We start from the raw sequence: 22451 nt of genomic DNA, 5'->3' as shown, positions 1-22451 counted from the left end.
CGGGGCGCACCTCCTCTCCCCAGACTCTAGCCATCCACCCGACTGCAGAAGCTCAGGGTCATACAGGCTACAGAGCAAGAGGAAGACCAAGAAGAGAAAGACTTTTAACAGAACACCCTTCTTTTGTCAGTCTGGAGAAGAGCAGTTAAAGGACTGTCTCAAAGGAGTTGTTGGGGCTAGTTAGACACTGAAACACTTGAGCACGTCCAGTGAGGCTCCAGGTGGCAACTTATCTGAGGTGGAGACTGAACCCTTCCCATGGCGCTTTCTCACGCCCACTGAGAACTGAGCCTGAGGCCTCAAAGGTTCTGGGGAGAAGAACCTTTCCTGAAGGAGTCTTAGAACTTCAGGTTGCTCTTGTTTTGTGTGTGCAGCGCCCACAGTTCCAAGAAGGGTCAACTTCTGTTTTAATTAGCTTGGTCACAAAGTGGTGGATGTATTTTTGGGGGGGGGGCGGAGGGGGGTCATGGGGCTTGAACTCTGGGCCTGGGTGCTGTCCTTGAGCTCTTCAACTCAAGGCTACCACCCTACCCTTGAGTCACAACCCCACTTCCCATTTTCTAGTGATTAATTGGAGATAAGAGTCTCACAGCTTTGAACCTCGATTCTCAGATCTCAGCCTCCTGAGTAGCTAGGATAACAGGTGTGAGCTACCTCACCTGGCGGTGGATGTATTTTTAATTTACTTAAAAAATAAAAAACAAAAACCCAAACCTAAGAAACAAATAAATAAGACAGTTTTTGCTTCAGGTTCCAAGACCCCTTCATACCAGGAACGGGTCCTTCAACTTTCTCCGTAATGCGGGTCCCTCAACTTTCTCCGCAATGACGGCGTCAGGTCAGCTCTGAAAGCCTGGTAGTAGAGACATTACTTCACAGCCTACTGCTGGTTCAGCACTGAACAGCAACTCAGGTTTCCCCGTGACTCACTGCCCCGTGGCTCTGGACACTCACCTGTCCAGGACTGTGGACACCCTCTCCTGGGCCAGCTCAGGGCACAGAATTCCTACCACTCCAACACACAGGTCTAAGGATGAGCCGTGTAGAGACAACGCCCCAACAGAGACTTAATAAGATCTTCTTTCACAATTAAGTAACAAAGGAGACACTTTGGTCTTTTCCTGAGTTTTCAGGAATGTACCTGTAAGTTCTAGTTCATTTCCCTATTTTAAAGACAAGCCTCTTGCCAGGCAGAGACAAGTGGTTTTGGTGATGTACTGGTGGGAGGGGAAGCTGCCTGTGCTTCTGGACACCTTCCGAGGCTCCGATCCTTTCCTTTCCTTTCTTTTTCTTCCCTACCCTTCCTTACCCTTCCCTTCCTTTCCTTCCTCTCTCTTCTCATGCCTTTCACTCAGGACCCACCTCCCTGCCTGCTCATTAGCAGCTTCTCAGTGCCAACCAGCTAGATCCTCCCTGCTTTTTCTCTGCAGGCCCCTGGCTAAGTAACCCTTAAATCAAGGTTTCTGTTGGGATGGGCTCACTAGAACCACTGACTCCCTGGCTTTTTCATTTCTTGTACTAAATGACCCCAGGCTTTCCCATAACCACCACAGGCCTTTCATGCTCCAAGGATGTGAGTACAGGGCTTGTAGCCATCTTCATGTGTCCCTCCTTCCTACCGTGTGCTGATGCCAGGGACACCAAGATGCCACTGCAAGATCTCTGCTCCCAAATGAGGCCTGCCTCCTTGAGAGCCTCCTGCTGGGAATTTGTAAAGCCTAAGGGTCCCTGGCTGCCCGCCAGGGCCAATGGTCCCCACCCAGGCCCTACTGCTTCAATGCTCTTTTCTCTGCCCAGCACCTCATCCCGGCACTCGCACACAGGCCTCAGGGGAGTCACGAGGTACCTGGTCATGTCTGGGCCATCTCTATGCTTGCACAGGTTTCACCACGCATATCAGGCCCCAGCCACCGTCCTCAGGAGTGCTGGCCCCTGGCGGCTCTGGGCACTGGTGCTCTCTGCGGGCAGGGACTCTCCATTTGCTCCAGAGCTTTCTGAGGCTGTGCTTCTCTGCCTGCTGTCTGCTCTGTCCGGCTGCATCTCCCTGGGGGTTCTGGCCTTGAGACCCAGGTGTGTGGCCTTGATGAGGACCCTTGGGGGTTCCTGGGGAGGCAGAGAGCCTGTGGCGACCCCAGCAAGGGGGTCCAGTGTAGGGGTTTGTAAAATAATCACCATCAGGCCAGGGAAGGGCATTTATTTAGATTTTTAGAATCTGCTTCCCTGTTTTTTTTTTTTTCCTTTCTTCCACTAGAGCCACATGTTGCTATGGGAACGAGGACAGCACTGGGAGCCCAGCCGCTCTTTGGCCTGACAGAAGTCTGTAAATAAATCCTGACTCACTCCAGGCTCGGGGCTGAGCAGTCCTGGAGGGCAGCTCAAGCAGCCACTTGCAGAAGGTATGTCCTATGGATGCCAGCTTGCTCAGAGCCCCTGGGCCATGTGTACAGCTGTACCTATTCCTGACATGGTGCTGGACTCTCCCACAATGTCCCATGATGTCTATCTGCCCCAAGAACCACTGGATCCATGTGTAGATGAGGAAAACAAACGCTTCAGCCAGCCCAGAGCCCATCCACATTGACCTGTCCTTCCATCCCCACCACTGCAGTCATTTGAAATGTCAGGACATTGGCAAGGGATGGGCCCTGTGTCAGTTTCTCACAGTGTCCGAGCATGGGCCAGGGGAACAGTCTGACACACAGTTGCCTGAGTTAGGGGCTGGGGCTGAACAGGACCTATTTCTGCTCCTCACAGTACAGTTGGCCTCTCTGAGGGACACAGCACTTGGATGTTAAGGGCCAGCTGCCCGAGACTCAAATCCTGGTTCTACCACTCAGTGGCAGAAGATCTTGTACAAATCATGGAGCATTTCTCAGCTCGTTTCCATTTTGCTTTAAGCCAAACTTTCTATTGTGAGAATCACACACTAGAAGGTGTACAGAATAGAAACGCACATTCTGTTGATAAAGAATACAGTAGAGCCACCTGGGTCAGGAAGCAGAGGCCCTCCACAGGCTGCCTGTCCTACCCTCGACGGTTCTTGCCGAGGTAACCATCACTCCCTAGCCCTTGCTTCGGTGGCAGCTTTGCTACCAGTGCAGGCACAGGCAGCGGTTTAGTTCAGCCTGTTTTTGAGGGTTCCATGAACTGGATCCTCCGCTCTGTACATGCTCTGAGTTCTTCCATGGGAACAGTGGCCCAGGCAGGATACATGGGGTCGCCCATTCTTTGGAGGGAGTATCTGGAGATCAGTGCCGTGTGAAAGCATCTCCCCAGGGCATCCTGAGCTGCAGACAGTTCCTCGGAGGCCATGAAGGATAGAAACAGCCATCAGGTGAAAGTATTACACACATGATCAGCTGTACCATGGAAGGTGGCACCCCCGCCCCAGCTCAGGCTGGCACTGCCCTCTGCTCCATGACTGGGTTAGTACTTGGCACTGTCCTCATCTTTAAAAGCAGGCAAGGGCAGCACTGACTTCACATATGAGGATTAAGTACAAAGGTTGAAGGTGGGCCCTGACACTTAGCATGCCATCATAATGCGTGTTACTTTCATTTACAATCATTACTGCTGGGTGTAAGGGTTTGAAACTAGGAACATTTGCTAATATACTTTCTATGTACAAAACTCAGGGGCTTAAGAAAATCCTCAACAGGATGACTCTATAGAGAACTTTGTTCTCTCAATAGTAAAATTATTTTACTGAATCTTTTTTTTTTTTTTTTGCCAGTCCTGGGCTTGAGCTCAGGGCCTGAGCACTGTCCTTGGACTTTCTCAAGGCTAGAGCTCTACCACTTGAGCCTCAGCACCACTTCCGGCTTTTTTCTATGTATATGGTACCAAGGAATCGAACCCGGGTCTTTGTGCATGCTAGGCAAGCACTCTACCACTAGGCCAAACTCCAGGCCCCTAAATCTTTTTTTTGTGTGTGTGGGTCATGGGGCTTGAACTCTGGGCCTGGGTGCTGTCCCTCCTGAGCTCTTCAGCTCAAGGCTACCACTCTACCCTTGAGCCAAGCCCTACTACCTGTTTTCTAGTGATTAATTGGAGATAAGAGTCTCAGGTCCTTTTATGCCTTGGCTGGCTTTGAACCTTGATCCTCAGATCTCAGCCACCTGAGTAGCTAGGATAACACCCGGCTTTCAATCAATCAATTTATTTATTTATTTTTGCCAGACCTGGGGCTTTAACTCAGGGCCTGAGTACTTGTTGTCCTGGGGCTTTCTCAAGGCTAGCACTCTATCACTTGAGCCACAGCTCTACTTCTGGCTTTTTTCTGTATATGTTGTCCTGAGGAATCAAACCAAGGGCTTTGTGCATGCTAGACGAGCATTCTACCACTAGACTATGCTCGTGGCCCCTTTTTCCTTCCTTTATTTGAGGCATGGGAGGAGGGATAGTTATGCATATGGAACCATTCCTTTCTGTACTGACTTGGCTAGCAGGGATCTATGCTTATATATGTTGGGCACCAGGATTCCACAGTGGAAGAGACACAGCCCCTCTCCTCCCCACACAAGCCCAGTAATCACTGCAGAATCTGAGGGCCTTGAGCAGCTGTCAATACCACCCTTAGGGTGGCTATTGACTTGACACAGCCTTCCTGGGGTCCTGTCTTTCCATTTGGCAAAAAGCTCACTCTTCCTACACTCCTTCTTAACACCTTCTACTTCTTGTGTTGCTGAGCTCCCTGATTTCTGAAAAATCATCCCAGAAAGTCCTCTCAAACCCAGATTAGCAAGCAATCCATAAAAGAGACATATTTTCCGTTCTTTTTAATCCCAATGACTAATTTTTATAGATCAGTAGACTCGATCCCATTTAAATTCAGCTGGGTTCCTTTAAGGATGTAGGTGTGTGCTTTTGTTATTTTGCTAAGATAATCAAAGGTAAATGCCTTTCCCAAGCCCTACAGCCCTGAGTACAGTGACTGGAGTTGGAACTTGAGGTCTGGCGATGGTGACGACAGGGTAGAACCTTCTCTAGGTGGGAAGGCTGACAAAGGGGGGGGGGCAATGCTGACTCCACAACCCCTATGGGCAGGGGAGGCTCAGAGCTGATCAGCAGTGGAAGTCGTGGTCACCACACAGAATGGTGAAAAAGTGTCTGAGGAAATAGCTAGGAGTGACCTTTCTGGCCACAGGCCAGGGGAGCGGCAGGAAAACTAGGGACAGGAGGCTGCATGCAGTAAGGACAGACTGCTGTGGCTGCCACCTAGTGAGAGAGGACAGGAGGAAGACAAGGGAAACCAGCCAAGGGCCCATGTGAGCGGGGGGGGGGGGGGGGGGGGGTGTAGGAGAAGCACATCAGCATAAGGGAGGCTATAGACAGACAGATGGAGGAGTGGAAGAGGACACACACACTGGACGAACAGCAAAGGACTGGCTGGTGTGCTGAGAGTTGAGACATATCTCGGGAATGTGGAGCAGGAAGTGGAAGAGTCCTGAGGAGGCAGGCGGAGGGGATTTACTAACCCAAGTCACCAACACAGCTGAACAGTAAACACATTCACTGCTGTGGTGTTACAAAAGGAATGAGACACAGATGCCAGCAGCAGCCGCACACTTCCCAGAGGAGAGGGAAGGGCTGCTGTAGGAAATTAGAAGTGTGCTAAAACAGGTCACTAAAAACCTAGACTCTCCACAACTGCAAAGGTGCTGCACCAGAGAACCCTGGGAAAAACTATAGGGAGGTAGTAGAAGCTGGGCCTCTCATGCAGGAGGGCCTGGTGGGTGGGAGCACAGTCTGTGGGAACCCTGACAGCAGGGCACCTCAGGTGAGAGGAGAACACCTCTCCTGGGTTAGGAACCCTGTAATGGATACCAGTGATCCGCAGTGCAGTGGGGACAGGCGGGGGACATCTGCATCTACTCTCCAGGGTGCCCTGTACCTTGGGAAAGAGATTCTGAGTCTTCCTTCTGAGAGCACAGCTCTGGCTCCCACGGGTGTCAGACTGTGTGGTGCTGGCTGGGCACCTTATCCCCAGCCTCCTTTCCCATGTCAGGTGCCCCAATGCAACGAAAGGCATCCTGCCTGGGCCAGTCCACTTCCCTAGGTGTCCCCAGAAGAACTGCCTTCCTAAGGTGTCCTCCTTCCTTCCCACCTCTAAGACAGGTGACACTGCTTCATCTGACTGAGTCCCAGGCCAACATGCTGCTTCAAGAGTATCTCAGTCTGTCACACTATTGGTACCAGGCAAATAAATGCAAGCTTACTGTGTTTTCTGTGCACTCACTCTGAGGATAACACTTCATGCATCTTGCCTGATGGTCCTGTTAGTCATGCATTTCATGATCTAAGATGTTTTTCAGTTGGCAGCACTACACTGAGACTTTATTTTGCTAATCAAAAATGAATTCAGTAAGGCAGCAGATCATGTTACTCACCAGCTAAATGAGACAGATCACCAATTAAGAAGTGACTTACTAGCAAGGTCACGGGCTAGTCCAGTCCAGTCTGCACACAGATGGCTAGTGGCCCTGCTTCTGCACAGACACTTTGGAGAAAATTGTCATGAAGAGAGATCTTTCATGATGACTTTAGAGTTCTGTAATGTAAAGCCATTCGACACCAAGGGAAACTTAAAATACCATGTCCAAGAATCTTATTTCCTTTCTTGTTTTGGTCATGGAGATGATGGGCTGGGTTGAGTGCAGGCCTGGAAGAGACCCTGATCAGACAGGAGATTCTAGCTCTTATGGCCTGAAATTCCCTTGGTTATAAATAAATAATTTCAGAATTGGTGTTCTGAGGGGAGATGTATTGTAATAAAAGGACTATAAATAAAAAATATGTAGTTTTAGTTCAATGTTACTTATAAAGATAAATTTCACCGGGTATGGTTAGCTCATGTCTATAATCCTAGCTACTCAGGAGGCTGAGATCTAAGGATCTCACTAAAAAACCTGAGACTCTTATCTCCAGTGAGTCTCTTGAAAATTGGGAAGTAGGGCTGTAGATCCAGGGGTAGGATGGTAGCCTTGAGCTGAAGAGCTCAGGAGTGACAGGGCCCAGGCCGAGTTTAAGCTCCATGACTCAGAATAAACAAACAACCAAACAAACAAACAAATAAATAAATGTTTCAATTTTTTTCATGTTTATTAAGTAAACACAATTAACATAGCTTAAGTGGTAAGTAAATTTAGAGTTCATTGGGAATTTTTTTTCCTTTGTCTTTTGTGCTGATGTTGGTACTTAAACTTAGAGCCTAGGCACTATCTCGCCCTCAGTTTTCCTTTTATCTGCTCAAGGCTGGTATTCTACCCACAGCTCCACCTCAACTTTTAGAAATATTATGGGTTAAGGATAAAATAAATATTAAAATACAGATTTGCATTTACTTTTGTTATAACATACACACAGTTTATCACCTGATTTTTGGAATTCTTGAATTCTGTTTTTAAAACAGCAATGATTTATTATTATAACTTTGAGATCTTCTGATATCTTCCTGTTTGTTTTGAAAGTTTCTGTTTGTTTACACACTACTCTCTGAAAAAAACATACTGTGGGTGTGGTCTATTTTGATTCTAAATAAGTAAAACAGCAAAATGAATCTAAATTATCTTTTTTTTTCTTCCATTTTTTAAAGTGCTAGACACACCTTGACTGCCCTAGGAGAACCCTCCATGCACGAGTGAATAGGGGCTGTCTGCAGTGTTCAAAGAGTGGAAGAGTACCTTTCCCCCTCATCGACTGTTAAGGCCCTTGGGCAGGGGTGGCCTTCAGGCCAGTGCTACAGATAGTGCCTGGCATTAGGACTCACACCACACCCTGCCTCCACTCCTGCCGCCATTGCCCAGGGAGCAGAAGACAGACAGCAGAACTGAGGACAGAAAGGGCAGGGGACAGAGCATGTGTGATTCCCCCTAACCCTTCCGCATGGTACTCCATCTTCCACAGGGGTTTCCCTTATACAACACAATTCACAGAGAAAAGCACCAAGAATCTCCGGGGGAGGGGGGCTGGGTGCCAGCGGGCAGGGATCAGTAAGTCCCAAGCACAGGGTCCCAGATGTACATCCTGGTAGAACACCCACCAGGCCAGTCTTTGAGAACTGAGAAAGACTATTTAAAGGGGAAAGAGCAGATTCATGGCTGCTTTCTGGCTTCTCATTTACCTCTTGACTTTCTCCTTGCTCTTTCTGTGTCCTCTTTACCAGAGGCCCCTCAGAGGTGCAAACTGCATGGGAATGATAGCATACAAGCAAGAGAGTGACAAGCAAAGCAAACCAACACAGCCACTGGCTAGACATCACACACAGAGGGTCAAGGACTATGAGGTTTGGGCCCGGGTGTTTGACCTTTCAAGGTCTCAGTGGTGGCTGACTTGGTAGAGGCTGAAGGAAACTGAAGCACTACATATTTGCTTTCATTTGCTGGTAGGGAGACTTGGAGACACGGTAATGATGGCCCCATAGGGCGGCAGCAGGGCTTCCACTGCACAGAACTGTGGCAACAACAAGCCATTAGCAGGCAGAGCAAACAGTTCCACTTAACTTAAATTAGATGTTTACCTGGCCATCACAAATACCACAGCATTCTCCAGAAGAGAGATCCTTACCTCATTCGCTGTGTTGTGTGTTCCAACAATGCGGATGAAGGAGGCAGGTTGTCTTTCAAAAGTGACTGATTGCCAGGATCTGTGAGAGGAAGCAACCATTTGCCTGGTTAGACAGTACTGTTAGATCTGGAGTGGTGTCCACGGGCGGGGGGCGGGGAGGGAGAAGCAGCTGTGACAGGAGGTGGGGGCAGGATTCCTCTAAGGTGGAGATGAAGGAGGAGATACACAGCCTTCCCCTCAGGAGCCAGGCACATTGTGAAGAAGGCACCCTACTGTCTGCAAATAGATGACTTAAGGTTCTTAGCAAGTCAAGTGGCAAGAATATGGGTGAAAGGAAACGTGATGGAGGTGGGTAAGAACGTGTAACATGCATTCCCTCATCCATACCAGGGGACTTGGGCCTGGACCCTCAGAGGACTGTTTGAATGAAGGGCAAGTCTCACACCCACTCCAATAGCAGTAGAGTCACTCACTGCCAAGCCAGAGATAGGCAGGCCAATTCTTCACAAGCCTCCTCTCTTTGCTGCCTCCAAGTACAGCCCATGTAGCCTGCTCTCAGGACTGGCCCACCTCCATTCTCCAGTGTAACCCCAACATTTCCGGGGCAATTGCAGCCTGGATGGTGCCAATGGATCTGGAAAGCAGGCTCAGAGGCCCAGATCGAATGCCGAGGGTGTGAGGAGGGAGGGATGGGGATGGGGGTGGGGGAGAGGATCTCTTGGCCTCATGCTCATCAGCTCATCAGAATGCACCAGGGGAGTTCGTGACACCCACCACTGTAAACTCCAATAATATTTTCTATAATAAATGTGAGGAGTTCACAGTAGCTGCCATCCCTCCTCCGCTCACACAGTGGAAATGCCAGCTGCTGTGAAGCTGTTTCCTGTAATTGTCTAATTACCAAGTAATGCTAGCAAAGAAAATATATGTATATGCAGTTTGTTTTCCCCTCCTTTGGCTTCAGGTGCTCCATCTTCTTTCTCTCTCCTTTTGCTCTGTCTTTCTCTCTCTGTACCTCCCACTGAGATTGATTCACTGCTGCCTAGACACTAGTCCTCTTAAGGTCATTAAAAAGTCGTTACCAGCTTGTGTACAAAGGCTGTGCCTCTGAAAGCAGTTTTCTGAAAACAGAGTAAGAAAAATCACTCTCTGGGTAAGAATGTTATATTTGTACACGGAGGGGAGGCTGGTGACCACCCAGAGCTTGAGCTCTGCCCTCCTCTCTCTGTGGAGGACTCTGCTCTCTCAGCTCCCTGGCTCCCTCCAGCAGCCTGCAGACAGGATGCAGACTGCAGGCAGGGAAAGCCTGTGGGGGTTCTACTGGCTTGGTGGGTACTTCTTTTTTTTTTTTTTTTCTTTTTTTTTTTTTTCTTTTTTTTTGCCAGTCCTGGGCTTAAGCTCAGGGCCTGAGCACTGTCCTTGGCTTTTTCTCAAGGCTAGAGCTCTACCACTTGAGCCTCAGCACCACTTCTGGCTTTTTCTAAGTATGTGGTACCAAGGAATCGAACCCGGGTCTTCGTGCATGCTAGGCAAGCACTCTTCCACTAGGCCAAACTCCCGGCCCTTGGTGGGTACTTCTTAACTAAGCCTCTTTCCTGTAGCAGGTGAGGGAAGGAGAGAAGCTTCCCTCAGGAAGCTGCAGTACACAGCTCTGGTGTCCTGACCATTTCCCTCCAGGAAAGGGAAACAGAAGTAGGATGAATGACAACAGCCTGTTACAACTATTGGGCTTGAGTCAAGGGTTTTACAAAAAAGATGGAGGGAGAGGAAGGGTAGAGGAGAGGCTACAGAATGAAGTCCCCTCCCCCCACCCCTAGCTTTCTAAACCCATGCTTGACAATCTTCTAGTGACTCAGGTACACAGTAAGTACACATGGAAGTTCTCAGTTCTCGTGGCTTATATGGCTCCAAGCTTGTAGCATATGGCTCACCTTTCCTCCTCAAGATAGGAAGCGAGGCCTGCTTGTGAGTCAGGCAGATGGGCCTGACTCTCTACCTCTACAGGGTCCTCCCACTGCCTCCCACTCCACTCTCCCAACACCAGGCTCTCACCTGGCCTTAGGGCTCTGGGTAGGGTGGCAGCCTGAGCAGGAGAGAGCGTCTATGAGTAATAAGATCAGAAGGTCTCATTTTAACACCAATCCTCCATTACATTGCATTAGTATCTAATCACATTGGAGTTCATTTGCACTAACACAGTCTGATAGCTGAATATATGATTTCATTTTCAGCAGAACTAGATACCAATCCTAAGAGCAAAGCATCCCTGGGAAGAGAGGCTGGTTAGCATGAGGTAATGAGTGTCTCTTCCTCCCCAGCTACCAGATCCATTTCCCCCAACTTCTTCACTGCTCAGTGCAGAAACAACAATCTGGCTCTTGAGTGGTCATCACCACACCAAGCCACACTTGTGGTCTCTGGGCAGCCTCTACAGATGGTACTGTCTCTGAGATTCTAGAAGGTCGGAACCTCTAAGGTTCACAGGAAGAACTGGGGAGTTAGCGCAGTAGACTTAACTCCTTCTTTCATGGTCTAGGGCAGGGTGGCAAAGGGTTGACAACTGGGCCTGGTGCCAGGCTGCCTGCATTTGAACCTCAGTCTGAACACTGAGTGGTTGCTTAACTTCTCTGGGCCTCGGCCTCCTCATCTGTTAAATAAGACCAATTATCTAAAAGATTTTATGAAGATTAATCACATTGTCAATTGTACAATATCTAGAATCATGTAGGTAGAAAAACAGGGAATGAACCTGGGGAAGACATGCTGCTTCCGGGGTCTCTTCTGAGAGTCGTCAAGTTGGATGGAAGGGGGTATGAGTCAGTGACTGCCCAGGCACCTAAGGTCACTCCCACCAGCACAGATGGGCTCTGGGTTAGAATTCCACAAGTATTGCTTGAATGCTTTTTTGAGCTTGGCTCCTGGTGGGTTTAGGAGGGAACCCCTGCTAATGTAATGTGGTCCTTAAAAAGTTCCTCATCCTATCAGGGAGATTAGCCATCCTTCCACAAACTAATTACAGACAACAATGCAAGCAGTACAGTGGTCCCAACTTACAGCCTGCTGCTGTTCCAAGACTTCCCTCCTAATGGGTGTGTGATGCCTGGAAGCAATTTCTTCAAAGAAAGAATGCTATAAATTTTGATGGATGTCTAGGCCCATCCACAAAACTCAACTTATAATGAGGCTAAAAAATTACATAGATGAAGCTTAAAAAAGGAAAAAAAAATGTTGCCATAGCGGTAATTAAACAAGCCAGAAAAACAAGGGATTTAAAACAACTTTCTAAGCTGCTTCAGGAACGAGGATTGAATACTGCCGAGCAGCAGAAATGAAGGATGTAAGCTACAGACGCTGGGGATCTGTCAACAGGAGAGTATCACCCCAGGGGACGATCCCCAGCACACCACTGTGTGGTTCACAGCCATCACCTCCTCAGGTCATGGGAAGGGGCTGAGGCTGAGCACGTGTGGGTAATGTGTGTGATGTCACACAACAGGATGTGGACTTACTAACTAGTCGTTCAAAGACAGTAGTTCTCACACAGCAGAGAACTTTCAAGTAACTTCCAGAGCTGGGCGCTGGTGGCTCATTTCTTAATCCTAGTTACTCAGGAGGCTGACATCTGAGGTTCGTGGTTTGCAGGTAGCCCAGGCAGAAAGTCCGTAAGACTCTTATCCCCATGTAACTACCAAAAACACAACTGGTAGAGCACTAGCCTTGAGTGAGAAAGCTCAAGGGACAATGCCCAGGGTCTCAATTCAAGCCTCACTATTGGAACAAAAACAAAACAAAACAAAAACAAAAAATGAAAACAACAACACAAAAACAACTTTTAGTGTGGGGCATTGGATGGTCACCATTCCTGTGGGTTTTATTTCCTGGGTCCTAAAGTATTCCTGACAGCTCTCTGTGTGTGTGCCATGCCTCCAGGGCTGGCGTGCGTGCGTGCGTGCGTGTGCGTGTGCGTGTGCGTGCGCGTGTGCGTGTGTGTGTGTGTGTGTGTGTGTGTCCTGAAGTTTCACTTCCTTTGTGTACTGGGGAGGATTACAGGAGGGTACTTGGCATTCAGTCAACCAGAAGATTAAGAAGACGAGCACACAGAAACTATTGGCTGTCACCAGTATGCCTATTTGTTTGGTTTTACTTTTTAAATGCAGTACTGATTTGGAACCTAGAGCCTTGCTCTGCCCTGAGCTGTTCCCTAGCACTGGTAGAGCGTCTTTGATCCTTACATTTGGTGAACCTGAGAGGTCCCACAGGCACTCCCTACACAGGCAGAAATATAGAGAGACAGATCCAAACCCAGAAAGTATCCTAAAAACCAAAGCAAGGCCAGCACACAATGTGCAATTGCACAAACAAAACTATACATTATTCATGAAAAAGATCCAGCTTACTGACGAGTGTTAAAGATCCTGGGAATATATGTGCTAAACTCATATGGTGCTTGTGTCAGGAGAGGGCAAGGAAAGGGACTGCTGGAAACAGACTCAGTGTTATCAGCAATATTTAATTTCTTTGATTAAAGTGAAAAAAAGGCATGAAGTATTGTGAGAAATATTAACCACCATCAGTTCTGGGGGATGAACATATAAGTGAATGCTATATTACTTTTTATTCTTTGTATATTTTTAAACAGCTTCTGAAATATAGAAAAAGAGAAGGAAGAATTCAAACACTGAGCATATGAGGAAGGGCTTGCTAGAGGTGGAATGTGCAAATGGAGGACTCTGGGAAGGCAGAGGGGCCAGGGGTGGGATCTGCCATCCCCAGGATTTTAGGCTATGGTCTAGGTTTAGCTAGAGGGAAAGGGATTGGAGGAAACACCTAGAATTAGTCTCTTGCCTTTTTCCTCTCTGTCCTAGTCTCCTTCCAGTTTACTAGGAACAGGCTTTGAGGATAGGACAAAGAAGAGTTTTTGCCTTCAAGGAGCTTACACTGCAGTAGATGAGAGACAGAGGTAAAGAGGCATCATGAGTCAAAACAGCTGTGAGAGCAGACTGAGCGGCACACTGCTTTAGAGGACTCAGCAGGGGAAGGAGCCGGACCTTGCAGGAATAGAGCACTCCAGTGAGAGGTCTGGAGGCTAGTGGGTCTGACTGGTGGCAGGTCTCTCCCTGTGCCACACACATAGCCTCAGTCAGCTCTCAGTGAGGCTCACAAACCCATTGGTAGACAAAGGGCTTCCAGCCAGCTTTCTCGTTGTCTAGTGTTTAAAGGGGAACAGCATATCATGGGTCACCAAGGAACGAGTAATAGAGAAGATAAAGACAGAAAGCAAATACAGGGGAAAAAATCCTCAGAGAATACAGACACAATTCAATAAGCAGACTAAAATGTCAGAAAAAAAACCTATGCTGTCCTCAGAGATATAAAAGAAAATACCATTATACATGTGAAATAATGAGATGAAAAAGAAACATTTGGAAAGTAAGAAAGTGCTCTTGAAAATTGTAATTATGAGATGAATAATTCAACAAAAAGGTTAAAAAACTTAAGTGGAGGAAATTTCCCCAGAATGTCAAACATGACAAAGGGAGAAAACAGAACAAGAGAGTCGATGGAGAAGATCCTTTCTCAAATCAGTACATGCTTCAATAAAAGAGCAGAGGAGCAGAAGCATACAGTGAAGGATGCACAAGGCAGTTTCCAGAGGTCTCCACGTTATAGAAGCTGCCAAGCAGCCTCCAGAGTGAATGAGAACCACCCACAGCAAAGCATAGCTTGGTGACTTCAGAGGACCACGAGTGCTTGTGAAGGGGAGAAAGCAGGTCAGTGCAAAACCTGGGATCACATTCATGTGGGAGCTTTCAAAAGTGACTCTGGGAGTTAAAAGATGAAGGAGAACTTCCTTCTAAATGCTGAGGGTAAAATTAGTCCTAGCCAGACTACAGTCAAGTGTGAGACAGAATGAAGACACTTTCGTCAGGCATAAACCTCTCAAACTTCACCCCCAATGCATCTGTAGGAAAAAAAACAAAACAAAACAAAAAAAACCGGAAAAAGTGTTCCACCAGAACAAAGAAATACATGAAGCCAAGGAAAAGTTTGCAGGTCCAGAAGTAAGGATTCTACTGAGAACAGGCAAGGAGGACAGATTAGGGAGGATGGAATGGGAGGTCCTGGGATAGGCACTGTGCCTCTGGGTCTCTGCTGCCTGGGAAGGCAAGTGGTCCCAAGGGAAGAATAAGCTGATTGGCCACAGGCAGAAGATCAGGGTGAGAGACACTGTCCTCTGAACATTTAGGCAAACGGCTCTACCACTTAACACAGTGCTATGCAGGAAGTCTACAGAAAAGGGATGAACATGATAGGAATATGTAAAACCAAGTAATCGTTACTTGTAGAAAAAAGGAGATAATAGATTATTACATAGCTCTCCTCTGAGTAACAGTTAGATAATGTGTTAATGCAACACTGATTTTGATAAGAAAAGTCATGGTTAAACTAAACTGAGATGAAGAGAAGAAGACTTAGTATATACTCGTTGGGGTAATGGTAACAAGTAACAAACAATTTGAAAGGATACTTTCAAAGCAGAAAGACAAAGAATAATTTTTGTAATGGAATTAAGACATAGCTAGGTCAGACACCAGTGGCTCATGTCTGTAGTCTGAACTAGTCTGGAAGCTGAGATTTAAAGATTGCAGTTCAAAGCCAGCTAGGGCATGAAAGTCCATAAGACTCTTATCTTCAATTAACTACCAGAAAACGGGAAGTGGTGCTATGGCTCAAAGTGGTAGAGTGCTAGCCTTGGGTTGTACAGCTCGGGGAAAACACCCAGGCCCTGACTTCAAGCCCCACAATGTGTGTGTGTGTGTGTGTGTGTGTGTGTGTGTGTGTGTGTGTGTGTGTGTATACACATACATATACATCTACATATATATATATATATATACACACACACACACACATCAGAAAAGCATATTGATAAAAACATGGACAGATATGGTAGTATCTCTTGTAATCCCAGCTATGCAAGAGGAATGGGTAGGACAATTGTGGTCTGATGCCTATCCTGAAGAAAAATGTGAGTTTCTATTTGAAAAATAACTAAAGCAAGAAAAAAAAAAAGGCTGGAGTTGCTCAGAAGGTGGAGGGCCTGCTTAGCAAAACAAAAAGAAAACAAAACAAAAAACCAAAACAGGAAAAATCATAGTACAAGCTGGGCAGGTAGCTCACACCTATAATCCTAGCTACTCAGGTGGGTGAGATCTGAGGATCAAGACTCAAAGCCAGCCTGGGCACTAAAGTCTGTGAAACCCTTACCTCCAATTAACCACTAGAAAACCAGAAGTGGCACTGTGGCCCAAGGGGTAGGGCGGTTGCCTTGAGCTGAAGAGCTCAAGGACAATGCCCAGGCCCTGGGGTATTGTGGTATAACCTTGAGCGTAAGAGCTCAGAGACAGCACCCAGGCCGAGTTCAAGTCAAAAAAAGAAAGAAAGAAAGAAAGAAAGAAAGAAAGAAAGAAAGAAAGAAAGAAAGAAAGAAAGAAAGAGAGAGAGAGAGAGAGAGAAAGGGAGGGAGGGAGGGAGGGAGGGAGGGAGGGAGGGAGGAAGGAAGGAAGGAAGGAAGGAAGGAAGGAAGGAAGGAAGGAAGGAAGGAAGGAAGAGGGAAAGAGGGAAAGAGGGAAAGATGAGAAGAAAGATCAGAGATAAGCCCATTTGCCTGTGAGTACTGAACAAGTGGGTGAGCAGATGGAGGTGCTGGGACACACTGTGAGAGGAAGTGTGAATGGATCCAATCCTGACATTCAATGGTGGTAACCCCTTGAGCTAGTGCTCCCCTGTGCTCTAGCTGTGAGAGCAGAATGGCAGGAGAACAGACTCAACCTAAATGCCCATCACTGAGAATCTGGCTACACAAATGGTGGCTCATCCCTGCTGTCTCCATGGAGACAGAGGGGACACTCAAGAGATCTCCAAGGGACATGAAAATTTATATTAAGAAAAATCACAGAGAGGACACACACTTGTTTTGCAATATCTCTGAAGGAAGATGGGTGAGAGACATTTTACTGTCTATAATTTTTATTTGGAAGCTATATATACTGTATTTTCAAATTATTAAAGTTTTCTGAAACAGGAAAAATGTGGGCAGGGAAGGGTGGAACAGGATACTATTGCTTTTTCTTGTATGTAAATGTTATGTTGTGAACATATATAAATTTGATGTAAAAATTTTGAAGATTCACTTTTTCAAAAGCAAGCTCAAATTGAATGACAGGAATGGAGAGAGAGAGAGAGAGAGAGAGAGAGAGAGAGAGAGAGAGAGAGAGAGAGAGAGAGAGAGAGAGAGAGAGAGAGAGAGAGAGAGAGAAGCAAGCCCATTCAAAGCATGGAATGAAGCCTGTGGCAGAGAGATACAAAGATTAGAAGGCAGAGATGAGCCTCTGGGTGGTATTCCTAAAAAGGGAATAATAATAAAGTCAACTGAGCATCTGGTACTGATGGCAGTGGCCTCTCTACACCAGTGGCACTGAGACGAGATGCATGTTAGAGTGAGTATCATGGAGACTTGCCAGAGGATGCCTGTGAGCACTCTTTCCTAGTGCACCTCTCACATGGACCCCTCGGCTGCCCACTGGTCTCCCTGCATGCTTTCTGGCTCATAATTGTGACAGACCAAGAACCACATTCAACCCCTTAATCCTATCTAAAGATGATGTATCTAAAGATGACCTATGGCCTGGTGATCTGAGGAAGAGAGCATTTTCCACAATGCTAGGTGAGGTGGAGATGTTGAATAATCCCGGCCTGCAGTCTGTACTGCTGAATCTCTAGAGCCAGCTTGAGAGGGCACCCGCTGCGGCACAGCCCCCAAGTTAGCACCTGGTCTCCTAGCCCTACAACTCCCGCATACCAAAGTGAGGAATGACCTGGATCTAGCGTGAACAGTTAACTGGATTTTATTGCTATCTCATTGTGTGGACTTTATCCATTCAACCACTATTTATTGAAAAGCCCCGTGTGCTAGGTTCCGAAAAAGTAGGGCCAAGTTTTGTCTATTCTGACTGTAGACCAGAAGTAGCAGGAAAACTGTGGATCAGGAGCCCTGAGGTGAAGGTCAACGATGGCCATGCGAAGCTCACAGACACAGTTTGCTAGGTTTTTTGTTGTTGTTGTTTTGTTTTTTTGCCAGTCCTGGGCTTGGGCTCAGGGCCTGAGCACTGTCCTTGGACTTTCTCAAGGCTAGAGCTCTACCACTTGAGCCTCAGCACCACTTCTGGCTTTTTGCTATGTATGTGGTACCGAGGAATCGAACCCGGGTCTTCATGCATGCTAGGCAAGCACTCCACCACTAGGCCAAACTCCCGGCCCTTTACTGAGTGTTTTTAAAGGCTGATTTAACTCCCATTTAAAATTTGGGAGATTTCATAATCAAGTAGACATTTCTGGTTCCTCACAAAATCTGGCATGCATGGTGGTAGCAGATGGGCCATGGATTCAAGCCCTTTGGCTTCTGGTAGCTTCTTCAATGACATCACTTATCCATCGAAGGAAGCAATCAGATTTCCACCTAAGCCTTAGAATTCAGTCTGCATTCAAATGGAATGATGCGGCTGGGTGCAGCTCACACCTGTAATCCTAGCTACTCAGGAGGCTGAGATCTGAGGATCAAGGTTCAAAGCCAGCCTCGCACTAAAGGATCTATGACTCTTATCTCTAATTAACCTCTAGAAAACGGGAAGTGGGGCTTGGCTCAAGGGTTGGGTGATAGCCTTGAGCTGAAGAGCTCAAGGACAGCCCCCAGACCCAGACTTCAAGCCTCACGACACCCCCCCCCCCCCCCGCCACACACACAAAATGGAATGATTTGAAATTTAATTCTTGCACAAGAAGCTCACAAGCTTCAAAGTTCTTTGGAAATTAGGTTTCACTATTACAGTGATACATGCCTGCAATAAGAGCTACTTAGGAGGCAGTGAGGAGATAGATTATAGTTTGAGGCCAACCCAGGCAAAAAGTTCTCAAAACTCCATTTGTACCTGTTCTCTCAGCTATAGGGGAGGCATAAATACAAGGCTCGAGTTCCTGGCTGGTCCTGGACCAAAGAGTGAGATCCTCTCAGAAAAATAATGAAAGCAAAACAGGACTGAAAGTGTGGCTCAAGTGTGAGGACACCTGCCTGGCAAGTATTAGGCCAAGATTTAAGGGAAAAAAGAAGAAATTAAATACATCTGTCTCTTACAATGGTCTCTTCTTGGCCTCAAAACAGCAATAAAGCTGGTGAAAGGACCAACTATAGAGTCCCATGGTGCCCCCTCTCCTGGGTGGTGTTTAGCAGCCTGGCTCTAGACAACTGAGCAATTCCCACTCTGGCTGCACATCAGGAGGCCTTCCAACACACACACACACACACACACACACACACACACACACACACACACACACACACACACACACACACGGACAGGCCCTGCGCTGTCCTTTTCAACAACTTAGGCGTCCAGTGTGCGAGGGCTCTAGGTGAGTCCCATGCCTGGGTTGGGGTGCATATTGCCAGCATAGACAAATGGCATCTTCAATCCTAATTATGGTCCATCTTCCATAACCTCCCCTCTGGAATGCCTGGGGCTAAGTGGGCATGCAGTGGCTTCTGTACAAGGCACCTCTGTTCTCTCTCTGGTAGACACACTTGCATTTAATGCCCTAATGTAAGCTGGTCTTGGGTTTTATCTTCTCTGTTCAGAGGGTAATCTTCTCTTTGAGAGGAGTCTCCTCTCACAGAGAAGGTCAGGACCCAACTGCCAGCTTCTCATATGAGCTAAGCTGATAGCTTCTAAAGCCTGTGGCAGCCACAGAAAGGTATGTGCCCAGGGACTTTTGTGGAGTGTTTGAATGGGCCTGGGAGGGGGTTGTTTTCACACTCTACACCTCAGCCCCCACCCCAGCTCCCACTTTCACTCTCTACCATAAAGCTCCTTGATTCCCCTAAGGGGACACAGTAATTGATGATTAGCATTCCAAAGCTTGGCTTACATCCTGCTAGCCCGTCATATTTAATTACATTTTAACTATATTCGTCTTCGATAATAGCACGAACATAATTTAGATAATTATCTCTCTCTCTCTCTCTCTCTCTCTCTCTCTCTCTCTCTCTCTCTCTCTCTCTCTCTCTCTCTCTCTCCCTCCCTCCCTCCCTCCCTCCCTCCCTCCCTCCCTCTCTCTCATTCTTTGACTCTGTCTGTCTCACTTAGGACTCCTTGCAACAAAAATCGCTTTCTCGGCTCAAACACATAAACAGACTGTAGGGCCAACTGCTTTTCTCTCTCCTGCAGCCGCAGCTGTGCTAGAAGCAAAAAATGGTTTGGAGGAAAGCAGCTTCTGTTTCTTCCTGTCTCTGGCTTTATGTCTGTCCACACTGCTGAGGTGGTGGTACTGGCATGTGTTATACATATAGGCAAAAACCTTTTTGTGGGCACAGACAAAGGAGAGGCCCAAATCAATCTAGCTAGTGACTGTAAGACATGCTTAGTTTGGTATTTCTTTCTTACAAAGTTTAATGGTTTCCCCTCACAAATTTAAGCTTTGTTGAGAACAGTTCCAAATGTTGGGAAGTCTTTTGAGGAGAAGTATTCTAACAGGGTTTCCACCACAAGTGGATCTTATAATTCATTTCTATTATTTGCCTTCTCCAGGAGCCCAGCAAGAACAAGTGAGAGAAAGACCAGAGACTTCCCCAGGGGAAGTATGTCTTGAACCCACTGCTGCACATAGCTACGAGTCATTCCAGGGCCTCCCAAACGCCATGTGACAGCTAAGTCCCTGGCATCAGGAAAAGGGACCCCAGACTCTTGAGAAGCCTTTGTTCTTTAATTTTTCTAGTGAAACTAGCTGAGCTGTTTGGGAATTTATATTGCAAAGTTCGTACATGTAAGAAGAATCGGTGCGGGTGGTGGGTGGGGGGAGGGTAATGGGTACCAAGACATGTGAAAGGGTATCAATGTATGTGAATTAATACACCTTCTATCTGGCAAATATCATGTAACCCTTTTATTAATTACAATAAAAATATATATATATAAAAAAAAGAATCGGTACAAGCAAGAGGTTAAGAATTCAGTTCGAGCTAGGTGCTGGTGGCTCACATTTTACAAATCCTAGCTACTCAGGAGGGTGAGAGATTTGAGGATTGTAAAAAGAAGTCCATAAGACTAATCTCCAATTAATCACCAAGAAGCCAGAAGTGGAAACCAGCTCAAATGGCAGACAACCTTGAGTAAAAAAACTGGAAAAGTCAAGCAAGGGTGTGTAGCTATGAGTGTAAGCCCAGTTCAGGCAACACCAGAGAGCTAGAATCCATGCTTACCTTGTTCAAAGTTCAGGATCTACAGTGTTGGAACCAGAGTACAGTGTGGAGATGTAAGGCTGGAGAGTCTTCACCCCCCAATTCTCCAGGCTCTGTCTATATCATTATAATTCATGAAGGCCTCGATAAATATGGATTTTGTGTAAAAAAAATGTTTCACTTTGGCTCTACCTTGTCTGATACTGAAGGACTTATCCATTAGCTGGTAATCAGTCATCTTGTTCAAACCCAATTAATTGCACTAAGGTTCTAGGTCCACAGAGACAAAGTCCCCCGCAGGACAAGGGAAGGGCAGGGAGAGGTTGAGCAGGAATGTGTGCGGTTTACAAATAAAGGAACTCATCTAGAAGGCCAAAATTCCTGCCTGCCTCTAGAAATGAACACTCAGACCAGGCAGACCAGGTAGGCAAATGCCCAACACTGAGCTACATACTGAACCCTTGGTTTTTTTTTTTTTTTTTTTTGCCAGTCGTGGGCTTGAGCCTGCAGGGCCGGCTGACTGCACTAGGCCTAGAGGACTTACTCACACTTGAGTCCTCAGCACCACTTCCGGCTTTTCTTATATGTTGGTACGAGGAATCGTACCGAGGTCTCTCCCTGTCACATGCCTTAAGCAAGCACATAACACTACCAAGGCAACTCCCGGCCCCTGAACCCTTGTTTTTTTTGAGACAAGGTCTCACCACATAGCCTAGGCTTACCTTGAACTACCCATCATCCTGTCTGCTTCCTAAGTAGTGGGATTACAGGTGTCCCTGACACTGTATAGTCTTGTATAACATGTCTGCCTCACTGCTGGCTGATGGGCAGACGGGAAAGCAGCAATGTGTGGATTTTCTGGTAAGTGAGCAGCAGTACTCTCTTGGGCCTGTAGAGAAGTTAGAGGCCACTTAGGTTGGTGATCAGGAGAGGTTGTAGGTCCTCCCTGTAGGAAAGCAGAGGAGTCTGGGCAGAACTCACCGCAGGAGCTCTGCACCCATGGCAGAGGCTCTTTCTCAGGCAATGCAGCAGAGTGGAGTATGGCCATACCAAAGGGGCATTGTGGATCTGGGTATTCACATACTTGGAAGTTCTTTAAGAAGTGCATGGTTTACTTTAAGCTAGGCCTGTGCTAAGGTGGGAGAACCTAAAAAGCAACAAGGGAGGATGGGGAACGTAGAGGTTCCAATACCTTGATGTGCTTGGGCTGCTCTTTAGGTGCTAGGGGCGCTCCTGCTTTTGATCTCTCAGTGCCTAGTTAGGGGCTTGGATACTGCTAAAATTTTCCTGCAGCTTAGTGATAGCTAAGAATGAAGTCTTTGCTGAGCAGCAACAGCAAAAGGTAGCAGCTTCAGACATGTTTCTGCCAGGAGACATCTCTGGAGGCCTGTGAGAGGAGACAGTAGATTCAGTCTGCTGCTCCCAGAGGATTCCCTATCCTCAGCACACAATACTAGAGCAAGGTACTGATTTACTGATGTAAGTGGTTCCTTTCAGCAGGGCAGCAAGCAAGCATCTCTGAAGTGGCTGCTGTCTCCCTGAACTCACTCCTCCTCCCCCTCCTCCTCCTCCTCTTCCTCCCCAGCTCTGGTGA

At 47.1% G+C, this 22451-nt stretch overlaps 1 protein-coding gene across 1 annotated transcript in view; it reads right to left on the bottom strand.

Annotated features, from left to right (window-relative positions):
• The window catches only part of Btbd9 (BTB domain containing 9), a 338683-nt gene that overhangs the window by 5345 nt on the left and 310887 nt on the right, over nucleotides 1–22451 (bottom strand). The window contains exon 10 of the mRNA XM_090355745.1: nucleotides 8566–8644. Within this exon, the coding sequence (XP_090211871.1) occupies nucleotides 8566–8644 (79 nt within the window). The remainder of the gene's footprint in view (nucleotides 1–8565; nucleotides 8645–22451) is intronic.

The sequence above is a fragment of the Megascapheus bottae genome, chromosome 22, assembly GCF_031878675.1.
Source record: "Megascapheus bottae isolate mThoBot1 chromosome 22, mThoBot2.hap1, whole genome shotgun sequence".
In the NCBI taxonomy this organism is placed as follows: domain Eukaryota; kingdom Metazoa; phylum Chordata; class Mammalia; order Rodentia; family Geomyidae; genus Megascapheus; species Megascapheus bottae.
Note: the sequence above shows the minus strand (reverse complement) of the source record. Positions and strands in the feature narration are given on the sequence as shown.